Source organism: Glossina fuscipes, unplaced genomic scaffold (assembly GCF_014805625.2).
Source record: "Glossina fuscipes isolate IAEA_lab_2018 unplaced genomic scaffold, Yale_Gfus_2 28, whole genome shotgun sequence".
Classification (NCBI taxonomy): domain Eukaryota; kingdom Metazoa; phylum Arthropoda; class Insecta; order Diptera; family Glossinidae; genus Glossina; species Glossina fuscipes.
The window spans coordinates 13096248-13117190 of NW_023998423.1; the positions used below are offsets into that span (position 1 = coordinate 13096248).

General features: G+C 33.9%; 1 protein-coding gene across 4 annotated transcripts in view; it reads left to right on the plus strand.

The window, feature by feature from the left end:
• Positions 1-14652, plus strand: part of LOC119636489 — a 25294-nt gene extending 10642 nt beyond the window's left edge. The window contains exons 1-4 of one of the 4 annotated variants that reach the window (XM_038031853.1): positions 3800-3820; positions 13410-13645; positions 13712-14067; positions 14130-14652. In XM_038031853.1, coding sequence (XP_037887781.1) covers positions 13434-13645; positions 13712-14067; positions 14130-14629 — 1068 coding nt within the window. In that variant the 5' untranslated portion in view covers positions 3800-3820; positions 13410-13433 and the 3' untranslated portion in view covers positions 14630-14652. Of the gene's footprint in view, positions 1-3799; positions 3821-6439; positions 6790-13409; positions 13646-13711; positions 14068-14129 lie in introns of those variants that run through there. The other 3 variants (XM_038031855.1, XM_038031851.1, XM_038031852.1) reach the window with 3 other exon arrangements.
• Positions 14653-20943: the final 6291 nt, after the last annotated feature.

Here is a 20943-nt window from a genome sequence, read left to right on the forward strand (position 1 = left end):
GATTCCAAGAGATCAACATGGCATCCATAACTAGAAAGCCAAACTACAAGTATTGAAGAGGTGGTCTAGCTAAAGAAGTATAGCAAGCACTACGCAACGGATGGGTCATTGAATTCTTTAGGACATCTTTTTATAGACCCTACAAGCGATCTAACTTTGTTAACTAAAACTTCTATATGAATATAAAACTCGTTAGTTGTTAAAGTCAATGTAAATTTGCTCAGTAAGCATCTTGTTCTCTTGCGGATCTGAAAGCGTTTTATAGGTAAAATTCTCTCGGGAAGTTTCCCCGCCAATGCCGTACAATCTGTAAATTTTGATTTTTATTCTTTTATTTTTTTTTTCTATAAAGACAAAATTTTAGGCAGTAAAACTATGAAGATTTTAATGGCTGAAAAATAAAATTATGAAACGCAATATTTAAAGTTAATTAATATTTTTTACATGTAATTGGCATTATTGCAACATTTTTTTTTAATTCGCCCAGAAGAAACAAAATCTATATAATTTTATTATTATTTTTATTTATTTTTTTTTTCAATTTTCTTGTAAATGATAATGAAATCAATGATGCATGACTTGTTTATATGTGCAAACATAAATGTAAACGTATGTATCTGTAGGGTGTTTACCTCTCTAGCCCGCTATGCATTTGAATGTTTTAAAAAATACTTTAAGCAAAGCAAAAACAAAAAAACAACAAAATTATTAATTAAATTAATAAAAAAATTTTTTTCTTACACACAAGTCTTAATGGCATGGCACGTACATGTGTATACTTTTTTTCGTTTATAAATATTCAAATTTTTTTCATTTTTTTTTTTTTTTTTCCACTAAAAGAGGCCATTGTCAGTATGTAACATAAATGGTATGAAAAAAAAAAAAAAGAAAAAAACCTTTATTCGTATATTAAATGATTCCTTGTATTTGTATGCAAAAATTCCGAAAAACAACAACAATAGCAGCAGATAATATTAAGCCATCGCAGGCAATATAATGATAGGCCACCGTAAGGCAATGAACTCTTAAGATTTTCGCGCGTACAACAACAGCATATTTTTCGACACGCTGTAGCTTTAAAATATAATTGATAGGTTTTAAGTTCATTCATCGAAGAAAATTTTCATTTATTTTCGAGTTTTCTTTTTCAATGCTTTGAATGCGTTTGCGAAATCAAAACTTTTCTTCCTTTGAAAATAGGCGAATATGAAAATTTACACAATGCCACAATTCAAAGAGTTTTCACACATCATTTGCATGCATTTTAAACAACAATAATGTTGTCAGCAAAATTGCAAACAAATGGCATAACAGCAACAACATATGTTATACATAAGCATAACATATTTTCATATAAAACATATATATGTAGTTTTGTGCTTTAATACCGCACCTTCGCCTGCCTGTCATATCGACCAGCATCACAATACGTTTACGATACGATATATTGTGATTCACGTGTTAAGTTGTAATAAATATTGTGCAAGTTTGCTTTTCTTCTTTTTTTCTCTACTTTTTACGTTAATACGGCCATTAAACAAAAACAACAACAATAACAACAGCGTGCTATTATCATGTTTGTAAAATTTGCTCTAATGAACAGAGAAACATAAAAAAGTTTCACTTTTTTCTCATACAATCTTTTTGATATGAAAAGCCTTCATTTCGCTCTGTAGCGTGTATGCCAACGATCTTGAAAAATCATTAACAGGCACCCAACCGAGCAGACACATAGAAAGAAGAAGAAGAAAACATTATAATTATTTTTGATGAACCTTTTTTGCATCCAATTGTAGGAGTCTTTCATGTCTCGCAGCTGGTTCTACTCCTCATCTACACACAGGATACTACAGATTTATTACTTTTGTTATTCGGTTTGCAGAGCTTGAATAATAAACAACAAAAACAATTGGAAATATGTACATGGCGATATTTACTCGAGTCTACTTTTTCACCGATCTCCTAATAGAACATCTTCAGCATCACTTGCAATAAGGGTGTGAAGATAAATTCGAATTTATCTAGCAAAGACACCTACCTTATCCCTTAACAGAGCTCTGGCAAGGTCCTAACAATGCTTTGTTAAATATTCAAAAATAAGATATAGATGGATTTGGAAGCTTATTCCGTTCATATTAAAAAACGTAACTCATGTTTGTAGACCTCTCATGAATCTATATGTAAATACCAAGGACACGAATTTAAATTCTGCTCATAGGAACTATTTTTAACAATTTTTTGAAATTCGGTATGTTAGCACCGTATGGGTACGGAAAACACACAAATTTGGGACTCTAGTGCAGCTAAACTAGGAAATGTCACCTAGATTTACCTATATATCTATATACATCTCTATATGTTTTACGTGTATACAATGCCGTAAAAGCTTAATCCGATGACCCACGAAGTTTGAAAAAGCACATGCAGCGTCCCAAGGATGAGTAGTCGCTTCTAGTAAGAGCGGAGCCTACCTGCCTTCCTTTGGATAAGGCACCAGATTGCAAGGCAACAACATCTCACCACAAAACTCCCGCCATGAACCATTGGCGCTATCAGGCCGAAGCTGGAAAATTTCTTCGAATGCCGTATTTATCTCTTCCCCATAACATGAATGTTACATAAGTCCGTGTTGTATGAGTCGCTTAGATTGTACAAATAACCCAAAGCGATTAACTTAGTTGTTACATGTCAAACAACTTTTTTAAATAATTACGCTTAACACACAACATGACAACAATTTTTATGGCATATATTTTTACTTGCAGAAGAGCGAGAAATCCATAAAAATCTTTTAATGAATATTTTTTTTTTTGTCTCATCCTTTTATCGTATTATACGAAACTCCGTCTTATATGAATACGTGTTATAGGGTGTTCTATTGTATACATATATTTAAGAGGAAAGTTTATTATAATTGCTAGGCGCACTACTTTTTAGACTAATTAAAAAATGTAAAACCTTTGTCAATACAACCAAGGCATACCTTTGACGTATTACTTATACTTTTACTCGAATGCAATATTTTCACATCACGTCCCAGAAAAGTGTATTTACTACTGAGAAAATTATTATATTACAGTGGCTGGCTATCTATGATGCACCCTAAAGCGAATATGATTTTCTTATTTACTGGGTTAAAATTATATTTTCGCATTCTCTTGGCAACGGTTCCGCACTGTTTAATTTTGCCACGAAAACATTCAACTAAATGCATTTATTCATGGTATTCTTTTTTTTGTTGCTTGGCCTTCAACGACATGGAGAGAGATTAGAAATTTCAAAATTTTAATCAAAGTGAACAATTCACTGAATAATATAACTTATATATACTGTAACTATAGAAGAAAATTGAAAGCAAAAAAAGATTATTTTAATATAAATTTTAAGTAAATAAGCAAACAACAACAAAAATGGATGGTCCTTTGCGGCAAAAAAAGAAGGATGACCGTTTGGAACACCACCCATATATGTCAAATTTTAACTTTTTTTTTATCTCTATTTTATGACATTCATCGACTACTGCCACAGATTATTAAAATCGTCGACTACATGAGCTTGCAGTTGAATCTAGAAGCGACCTACAGTCACTATATCTTAAATTCAAGAATAACCTAAGTAGGTGCGACTTCCACAACATTTCAAGTCTTGCACATAGATCTTAAGACTATAAAAAAGTACTGAGTATATTCATTGCAAAGTTGCAGATTCCGATAGGACGCGTTATATGGAATTAAACCTTTTTCTTCCTCCGCAATGCATGACAAAAATACACCAAAAGCAACTTACGCCTGCTGGAGGAAACATTTTTTAACTTACGCAGGTATTTACAACATTTGATTGCTAAATTGGACTAAGATCAATGGAGATTTCTTGATTGATTGTCGATTTTTTTTGCCATTAATTTCTCATACTATAAACAAATTCACTCACTAAAAACAAGTAAGTACATAATGGTTGGGCAAGACTACCATTGAATACCCTACATCGATTCGCCTAGTGCAAGTACTCGGTCGTTTTGCTAGTAATAAGTCGAAAATTACACATTATTTTCATTGAAGTTTACCCAAAACATCATACGACGTGATCCATAATTATACGTACTCTCCATATAAGCGCTTGCTTTTCATCAGAAAGTCTTGGATATATTTAAAAAATAGAGGTATGTGATCCAAATATCGTACCGTTAATTCTTTCGCGCAGTTGCTACTAGGAACTAATTTTCATCAGAAAATATTAGAAATTAAATCTTTTTCTGAAGGGTTTACTGCGTATGAGAACTCTTCTATGAAACGGAGTCCAAGAGATTGACCCATGTGGTTCAAATTTAGTCCACTTAATGTTTATGACAAATTACTCTCATGAAGAAATTTTCAGCATAAGGGTTTAAATTTTCTGAGAACTTATAAATGAGGTGACATTCAAAAAATAGACTTACGTGCTCTATATTCGCTAAGATTGATTTCTTTGTCGTTTAACTATTACGAATCAATTTTCACCATGAAATATTGAAAAATAGACTCTTCTCCCCAATAAAGGTCAGTTTTCGTTTTAGGAACGGTTTAACGGGAAGGGGTTCAAAAGATTGCGCCAACCGGGCCAAAGTTTTCGTAGCAATTTAGAAAGTGAAGTACTAGTCGAAAAACTTTGAACACTGCAATTTTTTTCCGTATAATCACTTTTCATAATAAGGCGTTATATGCGGAATGGAAAAATTAGACCATTTCCACCATTTTCAGTAGCGTCCGTCCTTGGGTCGAAACACGGTAACTTACCAAATTTCATCATAAAATCCCAAAAATTTACGACCTTTAGCTTGAGCACAAGAAAACAAGACGAGCAGACGGACGGGCAACGATTCGGGAAGTGATATCTGCGTCACAGGTTTTCGTAAATATCTTAACGGCGTCAAAAGTTATATACGAAAATAATTAAAAATTGTCTATGTTTCTTCGAGATTATCGCCGTTTATAATGCATTGTAGCTGTGCATTGTAGAGAGACTACAACCATTTTTCAACTGTTTGTTTTTAATCAATCACGGAACGTTTGTGACAGCTTTCAGCTTCTTGAGTCCACTTTTGCAACTGCGGCGACTTCACGAAAAAGAAGGCATCAAAATGATCGCTTTTGATAGAATAAGGTATATGGCATCGGGGTCTCGAAAACTAGGCCGGGTGCAAAAAAATTGATTGTAGACGTTAGCAAGTCCTCTCTTGTAAGTAAAGGCCATCAAACAATTTTGGAATACGACACGCGGTATAACAGTTTTTTTCGAAGATCGAAAACATCAAAATGACATACGCGATAGTTTTAGTGTTAATCGTACTGTTCAATAAGATCACCTTTACCTTAAATTTCTTTTAATATCACATTACATGCCTTTAATTAGCTACTAAATCAGCAAATCTGACAAATTGCTTAAAAATATACAAAAAAAAAAAAGATATTTATGCGATATCAATTTTTTACACCAACTTAATAACATTCGGCACGCATCACTGCTCAAGAAGAAAATCACTACAGACAAATCTAAGTCTGAACGCATAGTTTGCTAACAAACAAAACAAAAGCAAAAAAAATCCTAACGTACATATCTAAAGATATGTGCTACAAATTATATGTAATTAACAAGGTTTTGAACTTGAAATTTTTTAATTTGAATGAAATCTAAAGAAAGAAACGTCATCGAAATGATTACATTTCAATTAAACGAATATATCCGTTTCCGTTCTCTTCTGTTAACAGAGTTAAAAATAAATCTAGCAAAAGCTATTATTAAGTGCTTTATGTTAACTATGCAAGTTATGCACGCGCTATAGGATATTATTATAGTAGAAGGAAGAAGAAAAAAAACTAGTAACAGAATTATATACATTAACAGTAAATACAGCTCTCCTCAGTTATGTTACGTTATACATATGTGTATGCAACGTGTTTGTTCGTAATACATTGCAGGAATAGCTTATGTACAGCGAACGAAGTAGGTATGACGCTTTAGACCGTTTGCCCTTTAAAACGTTTCCCTAAGAGTTCAAATAGGCAGTCCAAAGTCTTAGCATATTTGAATAAGTTTCGAATCAATAAAATGAAATTTCCATCTTTCGAAAATCAAATATAATATAATATTAGGTTACTTAACCTGCTAACTAGAAAATTTTTTGCAAAATTTTTTTTTACTTTGAATTTCTCCGGCCCTAAACAGCCTAAAGGAGCCATACAATATCCTCTAAATTTGTATGTGCTTTCAATTCTCAATGAGCTAGAGACGCAGGCGGAGACAAAGGGCTCACTCTACCGAAAAAAGGGGAGCCCGGCGGTCTATCTATGGTAAGTCCGGACTGACAGCCACATCAAGAGACATAGAAAAAACCGGCAAGAGAAAACCAGCAAGCCATTGGAAGCAAAGGGTAGAACAAAAGCAAGCTAAAAGATTTATTTAATCCTCCGGCAGAGCACACAAGCTAAGGGAAGTACGAAGAAGCGACATGGGTCGCGCAGTTGGCTTCTACCATTTACAAAATATTAGTATCCCCGATACGGATTCATACAGATTCTGCGGGAGGAGAGATCCGACGATGGAAATGTATCATCGTGTCCTATGCGAATGCGCGGCCATCTACAGGATCAGATACCAGGTCAGGTGTTTGGGGAACACCTTATGACGCTCCGAACCTGAGGAGATTGAAGGGCTAAAGACACGAGCGCGTACCATAGATCTTTCTAGCTCGCGGAATAGATTGCTCACCACTTTCTATTACATTACATTACTTTGAATTTGCAGACGATCCAGGTAAACATATGTTATGGATTTTAGAAAGGACTTTACCGAAAATTTTAATTTATCAGCGTGTATTATATATATACCTATTTCTCAGTTTTAGCATTTGTTCTGATCTGATCCCAATGATCATTAAACATGCTTTAAAGTCCTACATTAAGAATATGTATTTGCATTTCCAAACCCCACCGCCCTCTCATCTACCCATCAGCTTTTATGGACTCAAAGGTTCAAACATTAAATAAAGCAACGGACGGACATAAGCATTCGTTATCTTATATTGGCCGATATATGCATATATAGAGAAATGACAAAATCAGTATATTTTTATTTTCTACAACAAAACAACAACAAAAATAATAATAACATGCTAGTAAGACGAGTGTTTTGATTTTTTTCTGCCTTCAATTACACTCAGACCAATAAACGTAGCAAAAGTGATTTTGTTCATACAATTAGCTACAATTGCGCAATAAATGGCAGGAAAATCCAACCATCGAAAAACTGCCTTCCGCCACGTCAAGTTCAAGTTTACACAGTTATCTCTGATAGGCTTGTGATGAAATTTTTGAAGAAACGCTTTTGCAATTAAATAGCAATAAAAGTGATTTCCTTCAAGTCATTTTTAATAGATTCCTGAACTGAGATACAAAACTGTTTTACGTGTACATTACACGTTAATAGTTATAATTTTATTTTAAATTACAGATGTGAGTTGGTTCAAGAAACAGGTTATATACCACCAAATTATGTCGAATGCAATCTCCCCCCCAATTACTGTCCGTTAAACACTTTTGCGTAAAATCTCGTTAAATGCACATGCTTTCATCGGTTAGATGTGTGAGCATTTAACGAAAGTCTTCCGCAAGCGTTTGTCTACGTTTGACTATATTTGTAATAATTTATCAGGAAAGCTATGCGATTAATGTGGTTAAACATAATTATTTCTTTATATAAATATAAGAAAAAATGAAAATAAAATCCTTTAAAGACAAAAAAAAAATAAAAAAATATGCTTTGAGTGGTCTCAAGTTCCTCTTACCTGGTTATAAGTAATTATGGCTACCATTTATTGTCAATGATTATCTAATACATAGGTCAGTATGTTCAAGGATTGACCTACACTACATGTATTCTTACTGGTTGATCCCTGCAATTATTTATTGACTGCTCTATAATGAATCATTCAAATATTTTTCTATTATTATTATTATTATTATGTTATTAAAATTAATTTTGCCATAGAAATAAATTCCAAGACTAAAGCTTCTGCATCTGAGACTATTGGCTTATGTTCAAAAATTTTACCGCTGTTGAGATTTGAATCCGCGACCTTTAAGTTGTTAGCCGACACCCTTTCTAGTACTTCCTCTTACAATGATATTCCCGAATTTAACTCTGAGGCAAACGGGTGATAGCGCTAAAAATGCTTATTAATCCTGATTGAATTGGTGGACAGATCTGCTAACCCCTTGCCGCAGAAATATCTATCACTATCTTAACATAACCTAGCCATAATCTAGGTAATTAGGTGCGAACTTCATCATCAACTTCTTGATAACCGTTCATTCCAGGGTTCTGTCTCACTCCATCTCTCTTATGATTTTCTCATGACCACAGGCGACCACTAAGGGCCCATTTTACGCATGCTATACACCAATGATCTGTCTTCGGTGATTAAATGCAGCCATACGCTGACGACGTTAAACTGCTTCTTCTTTTTCCTCGTAATCGCACTTGTATCAGCTTCAAAGTTAAAACTAAAAAAATGTTTTCTTTCTCAAGGAGAAGTTTATTCACTACTGGCTATTTCATCGACTCATAAAAATTGGGAGACGTAAATTCACTTATGGATTTAGGGGATCTATTCGACCAAAGATACTGTGTACACTCCTCTTAAGTAAAACTAGGTCGGCGCTAGTTCGCACTAAATGACGATCCAAAATGCTTAACGATCTTTATGTTACAAAAAGGCTATGCCTGAATTTAGTCAAACTAATACTTGAGTCTGCCTCCGTTGTGTAATTTCCTTCCTATGGATACTAGACAGATTCAATACAATCCGTACAAAAGTGATTGTTGCTCCTTCTTCATAGAAATTTGGGATGGCACCTGCTTGTCTTTTTGCCTTCTTACGAAAACAGATTGCTTCTGTCAGCTTTATCATCACTCGAAAAACGAAGATTTATTCTCATTGTCTTCTTCCTAATTAGTTTAATAAATGGTATAACCGATTCGCCGACAGTACGTAGTGAGATGAATTTTAATGTGCCGAATCGTTTCTCCAACAGCTTTATCTTCATAGACCTTAGTCAATAGTAGTAGATATACTTATGAGCTTTTCAATCCGTTCAGAATCGTTTATAAAAATCTAAGTGATATCTATTACTTAATGTCGACATCTTTCATACCACCGATCTTCAAGAGGCGCGCTTTCCCTACGTCGTATCTGAATCCACTTCTAATCTTGACATCTTAGTATGATTCGAAAAATTGAGTGAATTCGTTCACCGTTATTAGGTTGCTAAGCTTTTCCATGTTTGCAAAGGGGCTTACGGGTTCGCTCACAACTCGGATCCGTACAGGCTGCACATGGACCTCCTTGCTAGAGATGTAAATGCTTTTTTTCGTTGCTCTTTTTATATCCACCTCTGAAAGATGGGAGGAACACTCATTTTCTTTTTTCATATTGTAGGTAGCACCCAAAAGGAAGCTTCAGAGACGCTATAAAGACCTTACATACATTCTTGATCAGTGTGGAATTTTGAATTGATTACGCTAGGTCCGTCCTTCTGTGTGGTGTTTGTTCATGTCACTCTCCTGATCGCAAAAATGAAGATATCGACTTGAGATTTGATAGAAACATTGACAGCTTCTGCACGCAGATTGATATTGAAAATGGATCATACTGATCAGAGCAGAAGCCCGCAGTGGATTAGTTTTTAGTAATAATTAGCGTAAGATTTACTTCCAAGAATCAAATAAATTCATCTCTACATTTGTTTTAGCCCCTTTTCATGTATAAATATATTAAATAAAGCAAAATAACTTACTTTCTGGCACTTTTGCTCTTTCGCATCCATCTATAACCAAGCAGTGATAAAAGATAAAGTCAAGTAAATAATATCTACTTATATAAATAATCTGATTAGTTGTTATTTATCATTGCAAATTTGTACCGGTTCTCCATACCATGCATAAAAGACTTGTTTAACACATAAACATCTAGAAACGAAAATGTACAGTTTCCATATAAAGTGACTATTAGCAGACAAGCTTTTCATGTGACTTACAACTGCAACGGTATCAACGGTGTTGACAGAGGTTCTTGTAATTTATTCAAATGCTCTAATTAATGACGACCATGTTCAAACTAAATGCTATGACTAAAATACATATAAATAAGACTTTAATTTATACACAACCCATATAATTCTTGTAAAATCGTTTGTTACCATTTGCGAAGAAATGTTTTACTTACTCAACTATGTTTGTTGCTAAAGACTATTTCCATTTGATATTTTACTAATAAGTAAATTTAGTCATAACACATGCAACATACGAAACATCTAGAAAAGGGGCGCTAGAAGCCTTACCTTAAGCACATTTATTTTTTTAATAAAATTTTTCAAGAATCTGCTGACATAGCGGTAAGGAATTATCGAGCATATCGTAGGAATTCATTTCTTTGAGAGTTTTAACTCCCTGCGGCTAAATAATAAATACACTTGCAAGAGAAATTTTATAAATAGTTTCAGAATTTCATAGCAGAGAATAGAATAATAAATTCGAAGACACCAATCATCTTTCCTAAGAAAATATTTTATTGTTACATAAGTAAGTATATCGACAATTCCATTTCGAAATTGACTATTTTGAGATACTATTGCGAGAGACTTAGTTTGTCACGAGACAATAAATTAACATCCACATGGAAACGTGTAACGATGCAACGTCGTTTTGCTCAGGTAAACTATTAGATTAGATGTTAAAAGAGGTGAAACGTTACCATAGGAAATCCTTTTCAATACTTTTAAGAGCAAAGACTTTCTTGCTTTTATTTCCAATGCTGCCCAATAACCCGGGGAATGGGTAAGGTACGCAAATAAATTTCGGTTAACTAGAGCAATCTTTAGAACAACAAACTTTGACGATTAGGGCCGTTTTTGTCGTTTGCTGTTCAAAGCTCCCAGACAAAGTCTATTCTATATGTAGAACTGAAGCTTATCCAGAATCTGCAATGTATGACAATTTTTTGCTTTATGGATGAAAAGGATTAAACCAAAAGAAAAGCAAAAGAAGAAATGAAAAGAACACATTGGAAGAATTTTAGAACAGAATAGAGAAAAATTTGATTTATCAAAAAAAAAAAAAATATTTAAATAAAACAGATTAATATTCATATTAATATTCATATTAGAAAAGTAACCATTTTTAATTTTTTTTTATTAATAAACTCAAAATTTTCTTTGAATTGCTTTCACTTATTGATTGAATGAAATTAAAGAAAGCGAATGTTTGGCAAAAGTGAAGCCAAGTTACGTTGCTAACTTTCTATATCGTTTTCGTCGAATTTTATATATGAAGACGCTTTACATATGAATGTGACAAGAACACCACCGAGTAACGACTTTACGAAAGTTAGTAAAAAAAGAAAAATATATGTAAGAATGTAATTTGAACGTGAATAACTTGACTTTATCGTTGAAAGAAAGAAAGCAAACTTTCAGTTACGTGATTAACCTCCTTATCTAATCCCAAAGCGAATTCAACAGCAAATCGATTTGTCAACACAATATGTTGTTTTGGGCGATATTTTGCCATCTTTAAACAAGTTTTAACTGTTTCTCAATTTTGAAAAGTCCTTTATGCCATTTTTATTCACCAGCACTTGCTTTAATGGCCCCTATAGGAAACAAAGGACAACGTCACTATGGCATAGACCTAATCTTCTTTGCTATATTATTCAATTTTCTTTAATTCTACTTCTTTTTCTTCTTCTTCTTTTGGGTTACAAAGCGGAGCTTCTTGATAGACGCTTTACAATATGAATGTGACAAGAACACCAACCGCCGATAGGTACAATATACTTTCAAAGGTAGCCGTGTGAACAAGTTTCGGTGCAACATTTTATTTGCTGGCTGCTAACTCTTCTAGTGCACTAATGGATGTCTTTTAGAAGGATAGACCGCTTGACTTTTGTCTTCAGTCTGCAACATGCAACATGTTTCGACAATTAACATTCAGCTTTTATCAACACGATATTACCGCAATGTGATATTTTGTACTGTTGTTCCATTAAAAACGTATCTCATCCATTTTTTCTTAATTTTATGACGATAGGTAGATGATGACTTGAAACTGTGTCTCAGTGTATAAAATCTAAATGCCGATTGGTTTTGTGACGACTAGTCTACCTACTTATACCTATTTACTTACACCATGTTAAATGCCTGTATGAACTTATCTTAGACAAACTTATAAATCGTCGCTCCGTTCTTGGAACTCGTCATTAAGAGTAGTTTAACCGCTTTAATTTTATTTTATACACAATTTTCTATTTGCATCTTATTGCATCTATTTGCAACTATCTGTAATGTCTTAGTTATTATAATTTATTACAATTTACAGAATTGCGAGACCCACAGCAAGTACAACTTTATAATACAACATGAATTTTAATGTCAACAACTAAACTTGTAGAGAATTGCGAATGGTCACGTTGAAGCACGAATTGCTTTTTACTTCACTGGTTATACTTTGCATTTGTGACGCGGCGAACAATCGTTTTCTCCACAGACGGAATTAGAAAGATTTATAACACATAATATAGCTTTCTTTAACTCCTTTGACATTTCCCATCTAACACTAATTACTTACTATTTTCCTTATCGCTTCAAAAACTTCGATCATATATAGACTGCGTAGATTTTTTGGATTTAAATGTGCATCTGCTATGCAAGGCGGTGAATATGCGTTCACAGATGAGCAGATGAGTTTAATGTGCTCCCAAGTGAACACAGGCGCGAATTCATTATTAAAATATATTCGGTTGTCCAATGGGTGTTTATAACCGAATCTATTAAAGCTATTCATCAAAAATTTCAGATAGAAATATTGAAATTTGTTATTTAATGCATGTGACGAAAAACCGACCAGAGGCGGTTATTAATAACAATGCGTTGAACTTACCTATGCTTGGGAAATTACACTCCACTCTTGTTAATTAAAATTTAGTTGACAACATCACTAACATCTTAAAAGTGAATGAATATCGCGGCTTGCTCTTCATTGGCCATTTTTACTGAATACTTTTTTTATCAAAGAGATGTAACCCGGGGAAGATATTAACGGAAATTTAAACAAGGATCCGAAGAAAAGAGTCCAAAAAAGCAATTTCTTTTGTCATGCGGATATTGCTGAATATCAACCGTGATTGTGCCCATATTCATTTTATAATAAAATTTGAAGCCTAATAACCCAGCTATAACTGGTGCAAATGTTATTGCTCGTGGCCATGAATTTAATAGGCGGAACGAATAACCTATAGAAGATGAATATCTCATTTCATTTCTACAAATGATCATAGCTGCAAAATTCACTAAATTTTTTTTTTTTTTTGATTGTTTCAGGCATATACGTGGATAAGGTATCAAATGCGTGAACAAAGTTATAGTACTACACCGCGAAGACGTGGTCCAAAACAACCGTTGCCTCATGATGTACTCTACGATGAGGACGTAGACTTACAAGAATCACCATACTATACTATCGATAACACTGAAGATGTTTATAGCACCACCTTGCTGCCATCGCAAAGATGTTATGTTGATCCTTGGGATTTAGAAAATTACGATTACGTACGCAAGTGAGTTCATTTTCTTTTTCTTTCTCTTATATGACATGAAAAATGCATTTTTCTCTCGCTTTCAAGGAAAATTGAGCAACCTTCAAACATGCAAAAATACTATGATGAATCGTTGCCCTCCAGCCCGATGGAAGATTCCATGAATTCACATTATTATCACAATGAGATCGATCAGAAAACCCGTTACTCGTCAGCAGCAACTTTACCACGAAATCGTAGACGTTCTTCTTCTTCTTCGTCTGCTCATCAACAATGCCGATTGGAATGTTGCAATCCAATGCACTTGCGTCGCTCTAGCGGTCTTAATCGTATCAAAGAAAAGAATGATGCTTATGATGATTATATAATGCAAATGAATCAAAGATTTGAAAATAACATTAATTTAGATGACGACGAAGCTAATGTCTATACAGGCTACGGAGGTAAAGAAAAATATGTCCCTCAAAACTAATCTAATGAATCTCAAGATTATTTTTCCTTTTAGCACTTTCCTCTACAACTTCATCGTCCGAACGGCACAGTTCAATTGGTGAGGATTATGGCTCGAATACCATACAACGTCATTCGTTAAGCAGTTATGGTGCTATAAAACGTCGCACTTTAAAACCAGCTCCCCAACTAGAATTCCCCGCACCGCCACCCTTACCGCCCACATACGACTATTGCAATCCTTATGCTACATTACCCTGTTGTAGTGTGTCTGATTGCTACGAATGTCTGTCACAAAGCCAACAAGTCTACGGTGCTCACTCGATTTATGGTTCTATACCAACCAGTACAAACATTAGTTGCTACAGCTCATTAGGTTGTGGCTTAAATGGAGGTTGTAGCAGCATTTATAGCACATTGGGTCGACGATCGTCTTCAACGCTCTGCAATGGAATTTATGGTAATAAATTCGGGATGAGCAATAAAGGACTATTGCAAATCGATTACTCTTGCAGTTGGAACGATTTAAATCGTGTTATGGGTCGTAATTATTAATTAACAATGTCATAATTATACGGAAAAAGTTATGGTAAAAAATATTAGCTCTTACTAAACAAAATGTTTTTAAAACTAAATAATTTTAGATAACAATTTGGTATATTTTTCATTAATAAATATTTTTCTTCTGCATAATAAATGTTAAAAGAAAACGAACAATTGCCGTTACAAGCGTTCATAACGACAGCATGCACCCCTGGTGTTTACTTTTTGATGTTTTTATCGATATTTCTAATGATGTAATGAAGTAGTAATAAAAAAACAAAGAAAAGCCCTAGATCTGTTATCTATGCAATATCGCCAAACCACACGGACTACTACCAAAAAACCATACGAAAAATATTCGTCACTGAGCATACAATTACAAAATTATTGCTCGAGTTTTTGAACGCCTGATAACGGATCAGATTGGATTGCATTTGAATACTAAAAACTTACTTAGTGCTAATCAATCGGATTTGAAGTCCGACCGTAGTTGCAATAGAGCTTTGCAACATTCTTGTAATTATTATTATATCGCTGTTTAACGTCTGCACCTGGCGTGAAACTTTAACCAGACGAGTTCCCTAGAGCCGTTGGCAATTAAGACAATTGAATTGGGCACCTCTCAGCGTTGCAAGGCAATTCTGCCGGAAAGAGGGTCTGCTCCAATCACTGGGTACCAGATTGAAAGTTCGGGTATGGTCTAAACTTTCCCCTCTGGATACGGCGAGCCCTATCAAGCACCTCTAATTATTTACTGCCCCGGCATTTGGGGATAAGCCGCCGCGAATACTCCGGAAAGGGCCGCATCCAGGCGCATATTGTTTCACCTGCTGCATTCAAAAAGTGATTGGACACAACAACTTCCACCGAAGTTTCCACATGGTATGTGAGTATGCAAGCGTCCCTCGAACGATCTTAAGCGGCTTTGTAAACGGGCAACCTGACCCCCGCGGGCTCCATAGCTCATAGCATACTTTAGAATTATCGACACAGGCTCATTATGTTCGTAATTTCATGCTTACATTTTGGATTTTCCATTGTTCAGCGGATTAATGACGATTTAGAGCGCATTGGTTTGTGGTCTGATTTTAACGGTTTAAAATTAAATTCAAGTAAAACCAAAGCCAAACAAGTTACCATTCCGATTCTTTACCACGCATTAAAATGCCCGATGATGATTTTTAATTTTTTTAATGCAGTCAAAAACCTTGGTTCTAAAATTAACTCTCGCTGCAGAGGGGTGGGACATGTAAATTACACAGTTACGCGTATCTATAACATTTTCAGAAAACTATAGCTCTTCTCATCTCATGTCCCTATCTTCTCCAACTGAAGATTAATGAGGTGTCTTTCTGTGCCTCCGATATCATACATGCATGTATATATGTAAAATTAAATTGCGCTTCCAACCAAAAATTTCATGTTGTCGTTAATAAATGTACTAGGTACGTCTTCAACAAGCGGAGATATGATAGCATATCGTTGCAAATTTTGTATTCTGGTTTTTCGGCAAATCTTAATAGTAGAAATTTGCTTTTTCTGCACCAGCTTGCACGGACCCGAACATCAAGATGTTTGCATGAGAACATTCAATTTTCGAGATCTGAACGGACGATGAATCTCAACCTACCTGACTATAGATACTTGATATCATCAAGGCTATTCTTTCATCGAATCCGTTTTCTATTTAAAAGAAAGTGTTTTTTGCTTTATAACGATTCTTTGCTTCTTCCTGCTGGTAGCCAAATAAAAGCTGAGTGGATTTGTTATTTCATCTGAGATGCCAAAAAGTACACATTGGCAACGGCAACATGAAAAGCTGTGTTTATACGTAGTCTTCAAGCTATATTTAGCTGCTGTGTGCAAAATTAGGGGATTCGATTTTACGAAATTTGGGCGCTATGTAAGGCAATAGAGAAGAAAGAATCTTGTGAAATATGTATTAAACAATAATAAATTTTTTAATAAGAAAATTAAGTTTTTGGAGTTTTTAACTGCATTTTGGAATACTTGACTTATTTTGTGCACTTGGCTTTGGTGCGACTCGATTTAATGCAATCTGCGTCCCATAGAAACCTGCTGATAATGGCAAATTTTTAACACTAACTGAATCGTCTTTAATTTCTCATTTAATCAAAATGCCTACTCAATTTCTGTCACTTTAACACAATCGAAGAGTTGCAATTTATTTAAAACAACTCTGTTCTCCCTACATTCTCCCCACATGGTTTTTTTTTTTTTTTTTGATCGATGTAAAGGAAAAAGGCAGCTAACGGTTTTAAGTGGAAAGAAAGATATTATTACAAGTGCAGAAATAAGTTGTACAAAGTGAACGCACTTTTTACCTCATTTAAAGCAAGCTTTGGTTAATACATTTATAAGGACAAAGCGTCATTGAACTGCGCGAACTTTACCGCCGGCATAGTGAAAATATTTCAAGAAATTTTTAAAAAGAAGCAAAAGGAATTAGAAAGTAAAGAGGAATGTGTAAAGCAAGAAGGTTAAATGCAAAGAAGAAAAGGAACGAGAGAGAATACAAATGAACATTGGTAGGCAGATATTGCAAGGATATGTTAAAAAACTGCAAGAGGAAATGCAACTCAAAGATATTTATATGGAACAGTGCGACAAAGAGTACGCAGAAATATAACGAGAAAAAAGGCAAACAGGCATTGAAAGGGCAACGATTGAAGATAAGATTAAAGAGCTGCAAGAAAAGTTGAAAATCAAAGAAAATTATATAGAGCAATGCGTAAAAAAACAAAACATATCCAGAAAATTTTCAAAAACCGCAAAAATGACATATGATGTCAGATGAACATTTCTCAAGAAATAAGCAAAATTAAATTACGATAACACCAAAACCTCAAATGAATATTCAAAATACTTGTTTCCAAAACGGAACGGAGAACGGGCTTTGATCATTTAAAACAATTACGCAATTCCTCAAATCCTCCTTATAAAGGCGACTTAAACGAAGCACGGCTTAATTAAAATTCATTTCATAATTTGACAAACAGTTTGCGCGTTACATGAGAGTTAAGAAATTTTTTAATATTTTTGCCTTTTTTTTTTGTTTTTACAGAAGCTGCTGCCTTGGTGAACTTTTCAGAAAAATAAATGTAAAACATTTTTATATGATTTTTTTATCTAAAATAGTTAAAGGATAGTGAACTATTTTATAATTTTGTAAAAAAAAATTAAAAGATTACCATCCCCAATCGAGTACTGTTTGTATGTCGCAAAAGAATTCAACATTATCGTCTTATATGTCCATGGGTCTTGGCAGACCTCTCTATGTACAAAAACGGGGACACACCATGAATCTAGTTGAAGAACAAACTAAAATATTGAAAAGGGGCGGCTCTAAACGGTCTGTCACCTGCCTATGCCGAGGTAGATGCTTCGGGGAGAATTCTTCTTAATCACATCTTTCACATCTTTAATTTCGTTCCGGAATCTCTCAATTTCGAGCTGGTCCACCGTTACCAAATTAACTCCTCTGTTAACTCCCACCTAGATCCATCATTATATCCTACAAATATTGACAAAATTAAGGTCAAAACGTTTGCGAGGATTCGGCTTGGTTATACAGTTGGAAGACTCCTATGGATTCTAAAGAAGCCTTGTCCTTCAATTCGCATTAGTGAACAAATTCTTGCAATTAATCATATCCCTTGCGACTGCCTAAACTTTTGCTACATTAGTAAAATCACATTCGGACTTACTAATCCTATGGACGTCCTGAACTCTTTCAAAATACTCAATATCTATTTAATATCTTATTTTCGTTTCCTAAATAGAGCCAATAGCTTGCATTCCTAGTGCTTGACCTTTTATTATTTTAGTTTAGTCACGAGACAACAACAAATAATCTCCACATGGAAACGTGTAACGATAAAATGTCGTTTTATTTAAATAAACTACGAACTTATAACAAAGAAGACTTGCTTGCTTTTGTTTCAATTGCCTTGACGACCACTTATAATGACATCCAATGTCTCGAGGGATGAGTAAGATGTTCATATCAATTCCTGTTAACTAGAGCAATCTTTGGAAGAATAAACGATCACGGTTAGGGGCTTTTGAATTTAACGTCTTCTATATGCAAATCCCACAAAAATGCAGCTTCATATAGGTTATTCAGAATTTGGAAGAGGAAATATTTTTGCTTTATTAACCATAAAAAAAACCTATAGTAAACAAAAAACTGATGTTGTTATCAAAACACGTAAGGAAATTATATTCGGTCGTGACCGAATCTTTTATAGCCATCACCGTGAACCTAAAAAAGAAAGGAAAAGAACCAGATTTTTATATGTTCTATAATTTTCTATATAATTCCAATTCTAATTTCTATATAATGTTCTATAATATATCGTGGGCTTGGCTAGCCTTTTCTCTTTTCAAAATAAAAATTAATCATTTATACAGTGTACTTGTTGTACAACATGAGCAACTATCAAAAAAAAAACATGAACAACAAAACTGTGCACAATTTTTATATATACTTTGTTGCGTGTCTGAAGCTTCCTAAACTGCCTAGGAAGTTTATTTTCAATATGTAAGGTTGCGCCTAAGTTCATATTCAATTTATAAGGTTGCTTCCTAGACGTGGCAAACGTTTTGACAAATGAATACACCCCTCAGCGTTCGGTGATGGATATAAGAAGAGAACCAAGAAAATCCATAAAAGACGTAAAAAAGCTCATGAAGAGAAAAGTAAAATAAGCAAAATAGAAATTTGTTTTGCCCAAAAATTATTCAGATGAAAAAAAAAGTATTTCTATGTAATATATCAAATTTTTTCGTTGATAAAATTAGAACGTTCTTTGCATTATTTTTAGGTGTCTTAGGATGCTTTGAAATTAAAAAATCACATGTTTGGCGGCAGTGCAGCCAAGTTAGACAACTATCTCTGCATGACTTATACTGAACATGAATAACCCCACTTTATCATTCAAAAATCGCTGCCTAATCCAAGAACAAATTGAACTGTAAATCGATTTGTCAATGCAATCCTAGTTCAGGCAAGATTTTGTCATTTTCAAACAAGTTTTAAGTGATTTGTTAAGGCTTTAAGGAGTTACAACTGCACAACTCCATTTAGTGCTTCGCGCTTAAAATTTTATTATTATTATTATTATTATTTTAACTTTAGACTAATGAACTGGCAAACATTCCCACAAACCTTTTATAATCGTGTACCACAAGTGATATATAGGTTATATATATATAGGTTATCCGCCTGAGTGGCCGAGTAGACAAGAGTCTCGACTAGCAACTCAATGGTCGCGGGTTCAAATCTCAAGTGCGGTAGAGTTTTTATTAAAGCCGAAAGCCTTAGATGCTAGTGCTTTATGACTTTAATCTTAGAATTTATTCTCTGGCTAAGTTTATAATAATAATAATTTTATTATATTTTACCCTTGTATATTACAAGTTACCACTCTTGTTCACAAAGAAAGCAACGAATAAAAATACTGCAATGGGCAGCTATATGGGCAGTACAAAAATGAAAAAAGACGCGACATGGCAATTACACAACAAAATTTAAACTCGTCTGTGGTTCAGTGAAATCAGAGATGAAACAACTGAAAAATTCTTGAAATTAAAAGGAAAACTTTTAAAAGCAATTAGTAATAAAACGATCCCAGATGCTAAAATTTTGGCAAGGGATTCTCAAGCTGTTAACATTATATAAGAATCTAATTTGCAAAATGAAATTAATTTGTCTAAAAAAGAATGAACGCATAAAAAGAAAATTACGGTGCACAATTAGAAAACATGAGGACCATATCAAGAGACAATCATTAACCTCCTGAAAAAATATAACGCAAAAAAGATTACATTTTCGGAAGACAAGAAAAATTGAGAAAAGGTTTAATAACTAAAGGAAGAGAATTACGAATTAAAGAAAAGAGACTAAAAAGCAGGAACTCGAAGCGCTAAATAAACTTTGTTTCTATTTAGAAAATCGATGTGTTAAAAAATCTCGAACTCAGGATAATGGACGATTTATAGAATTTACAATTAAAATTCGTGGAAAAGTGAACGGATTTCAAAATCTCCAAATTGAAATTTATCGCACAAAAAACTTATATGTTCCAAAAAAAGATAAAAGGAAATCGAAAAAAATTATATAAAACAATGCCTTTAAATATAAAAAAACACTAGCACCTAGAAAGCAAGTTAACTAAAAAATAAAAAATTAAAAAACACAAAGATCACACTATGGATTCTGTTAAATATTTCTCAAGTAATAAGGAAAAAGCAAGTTAAAGGAAGGTCAAAACCGCTAGCGAATAATCAAAATCACTGCAAAA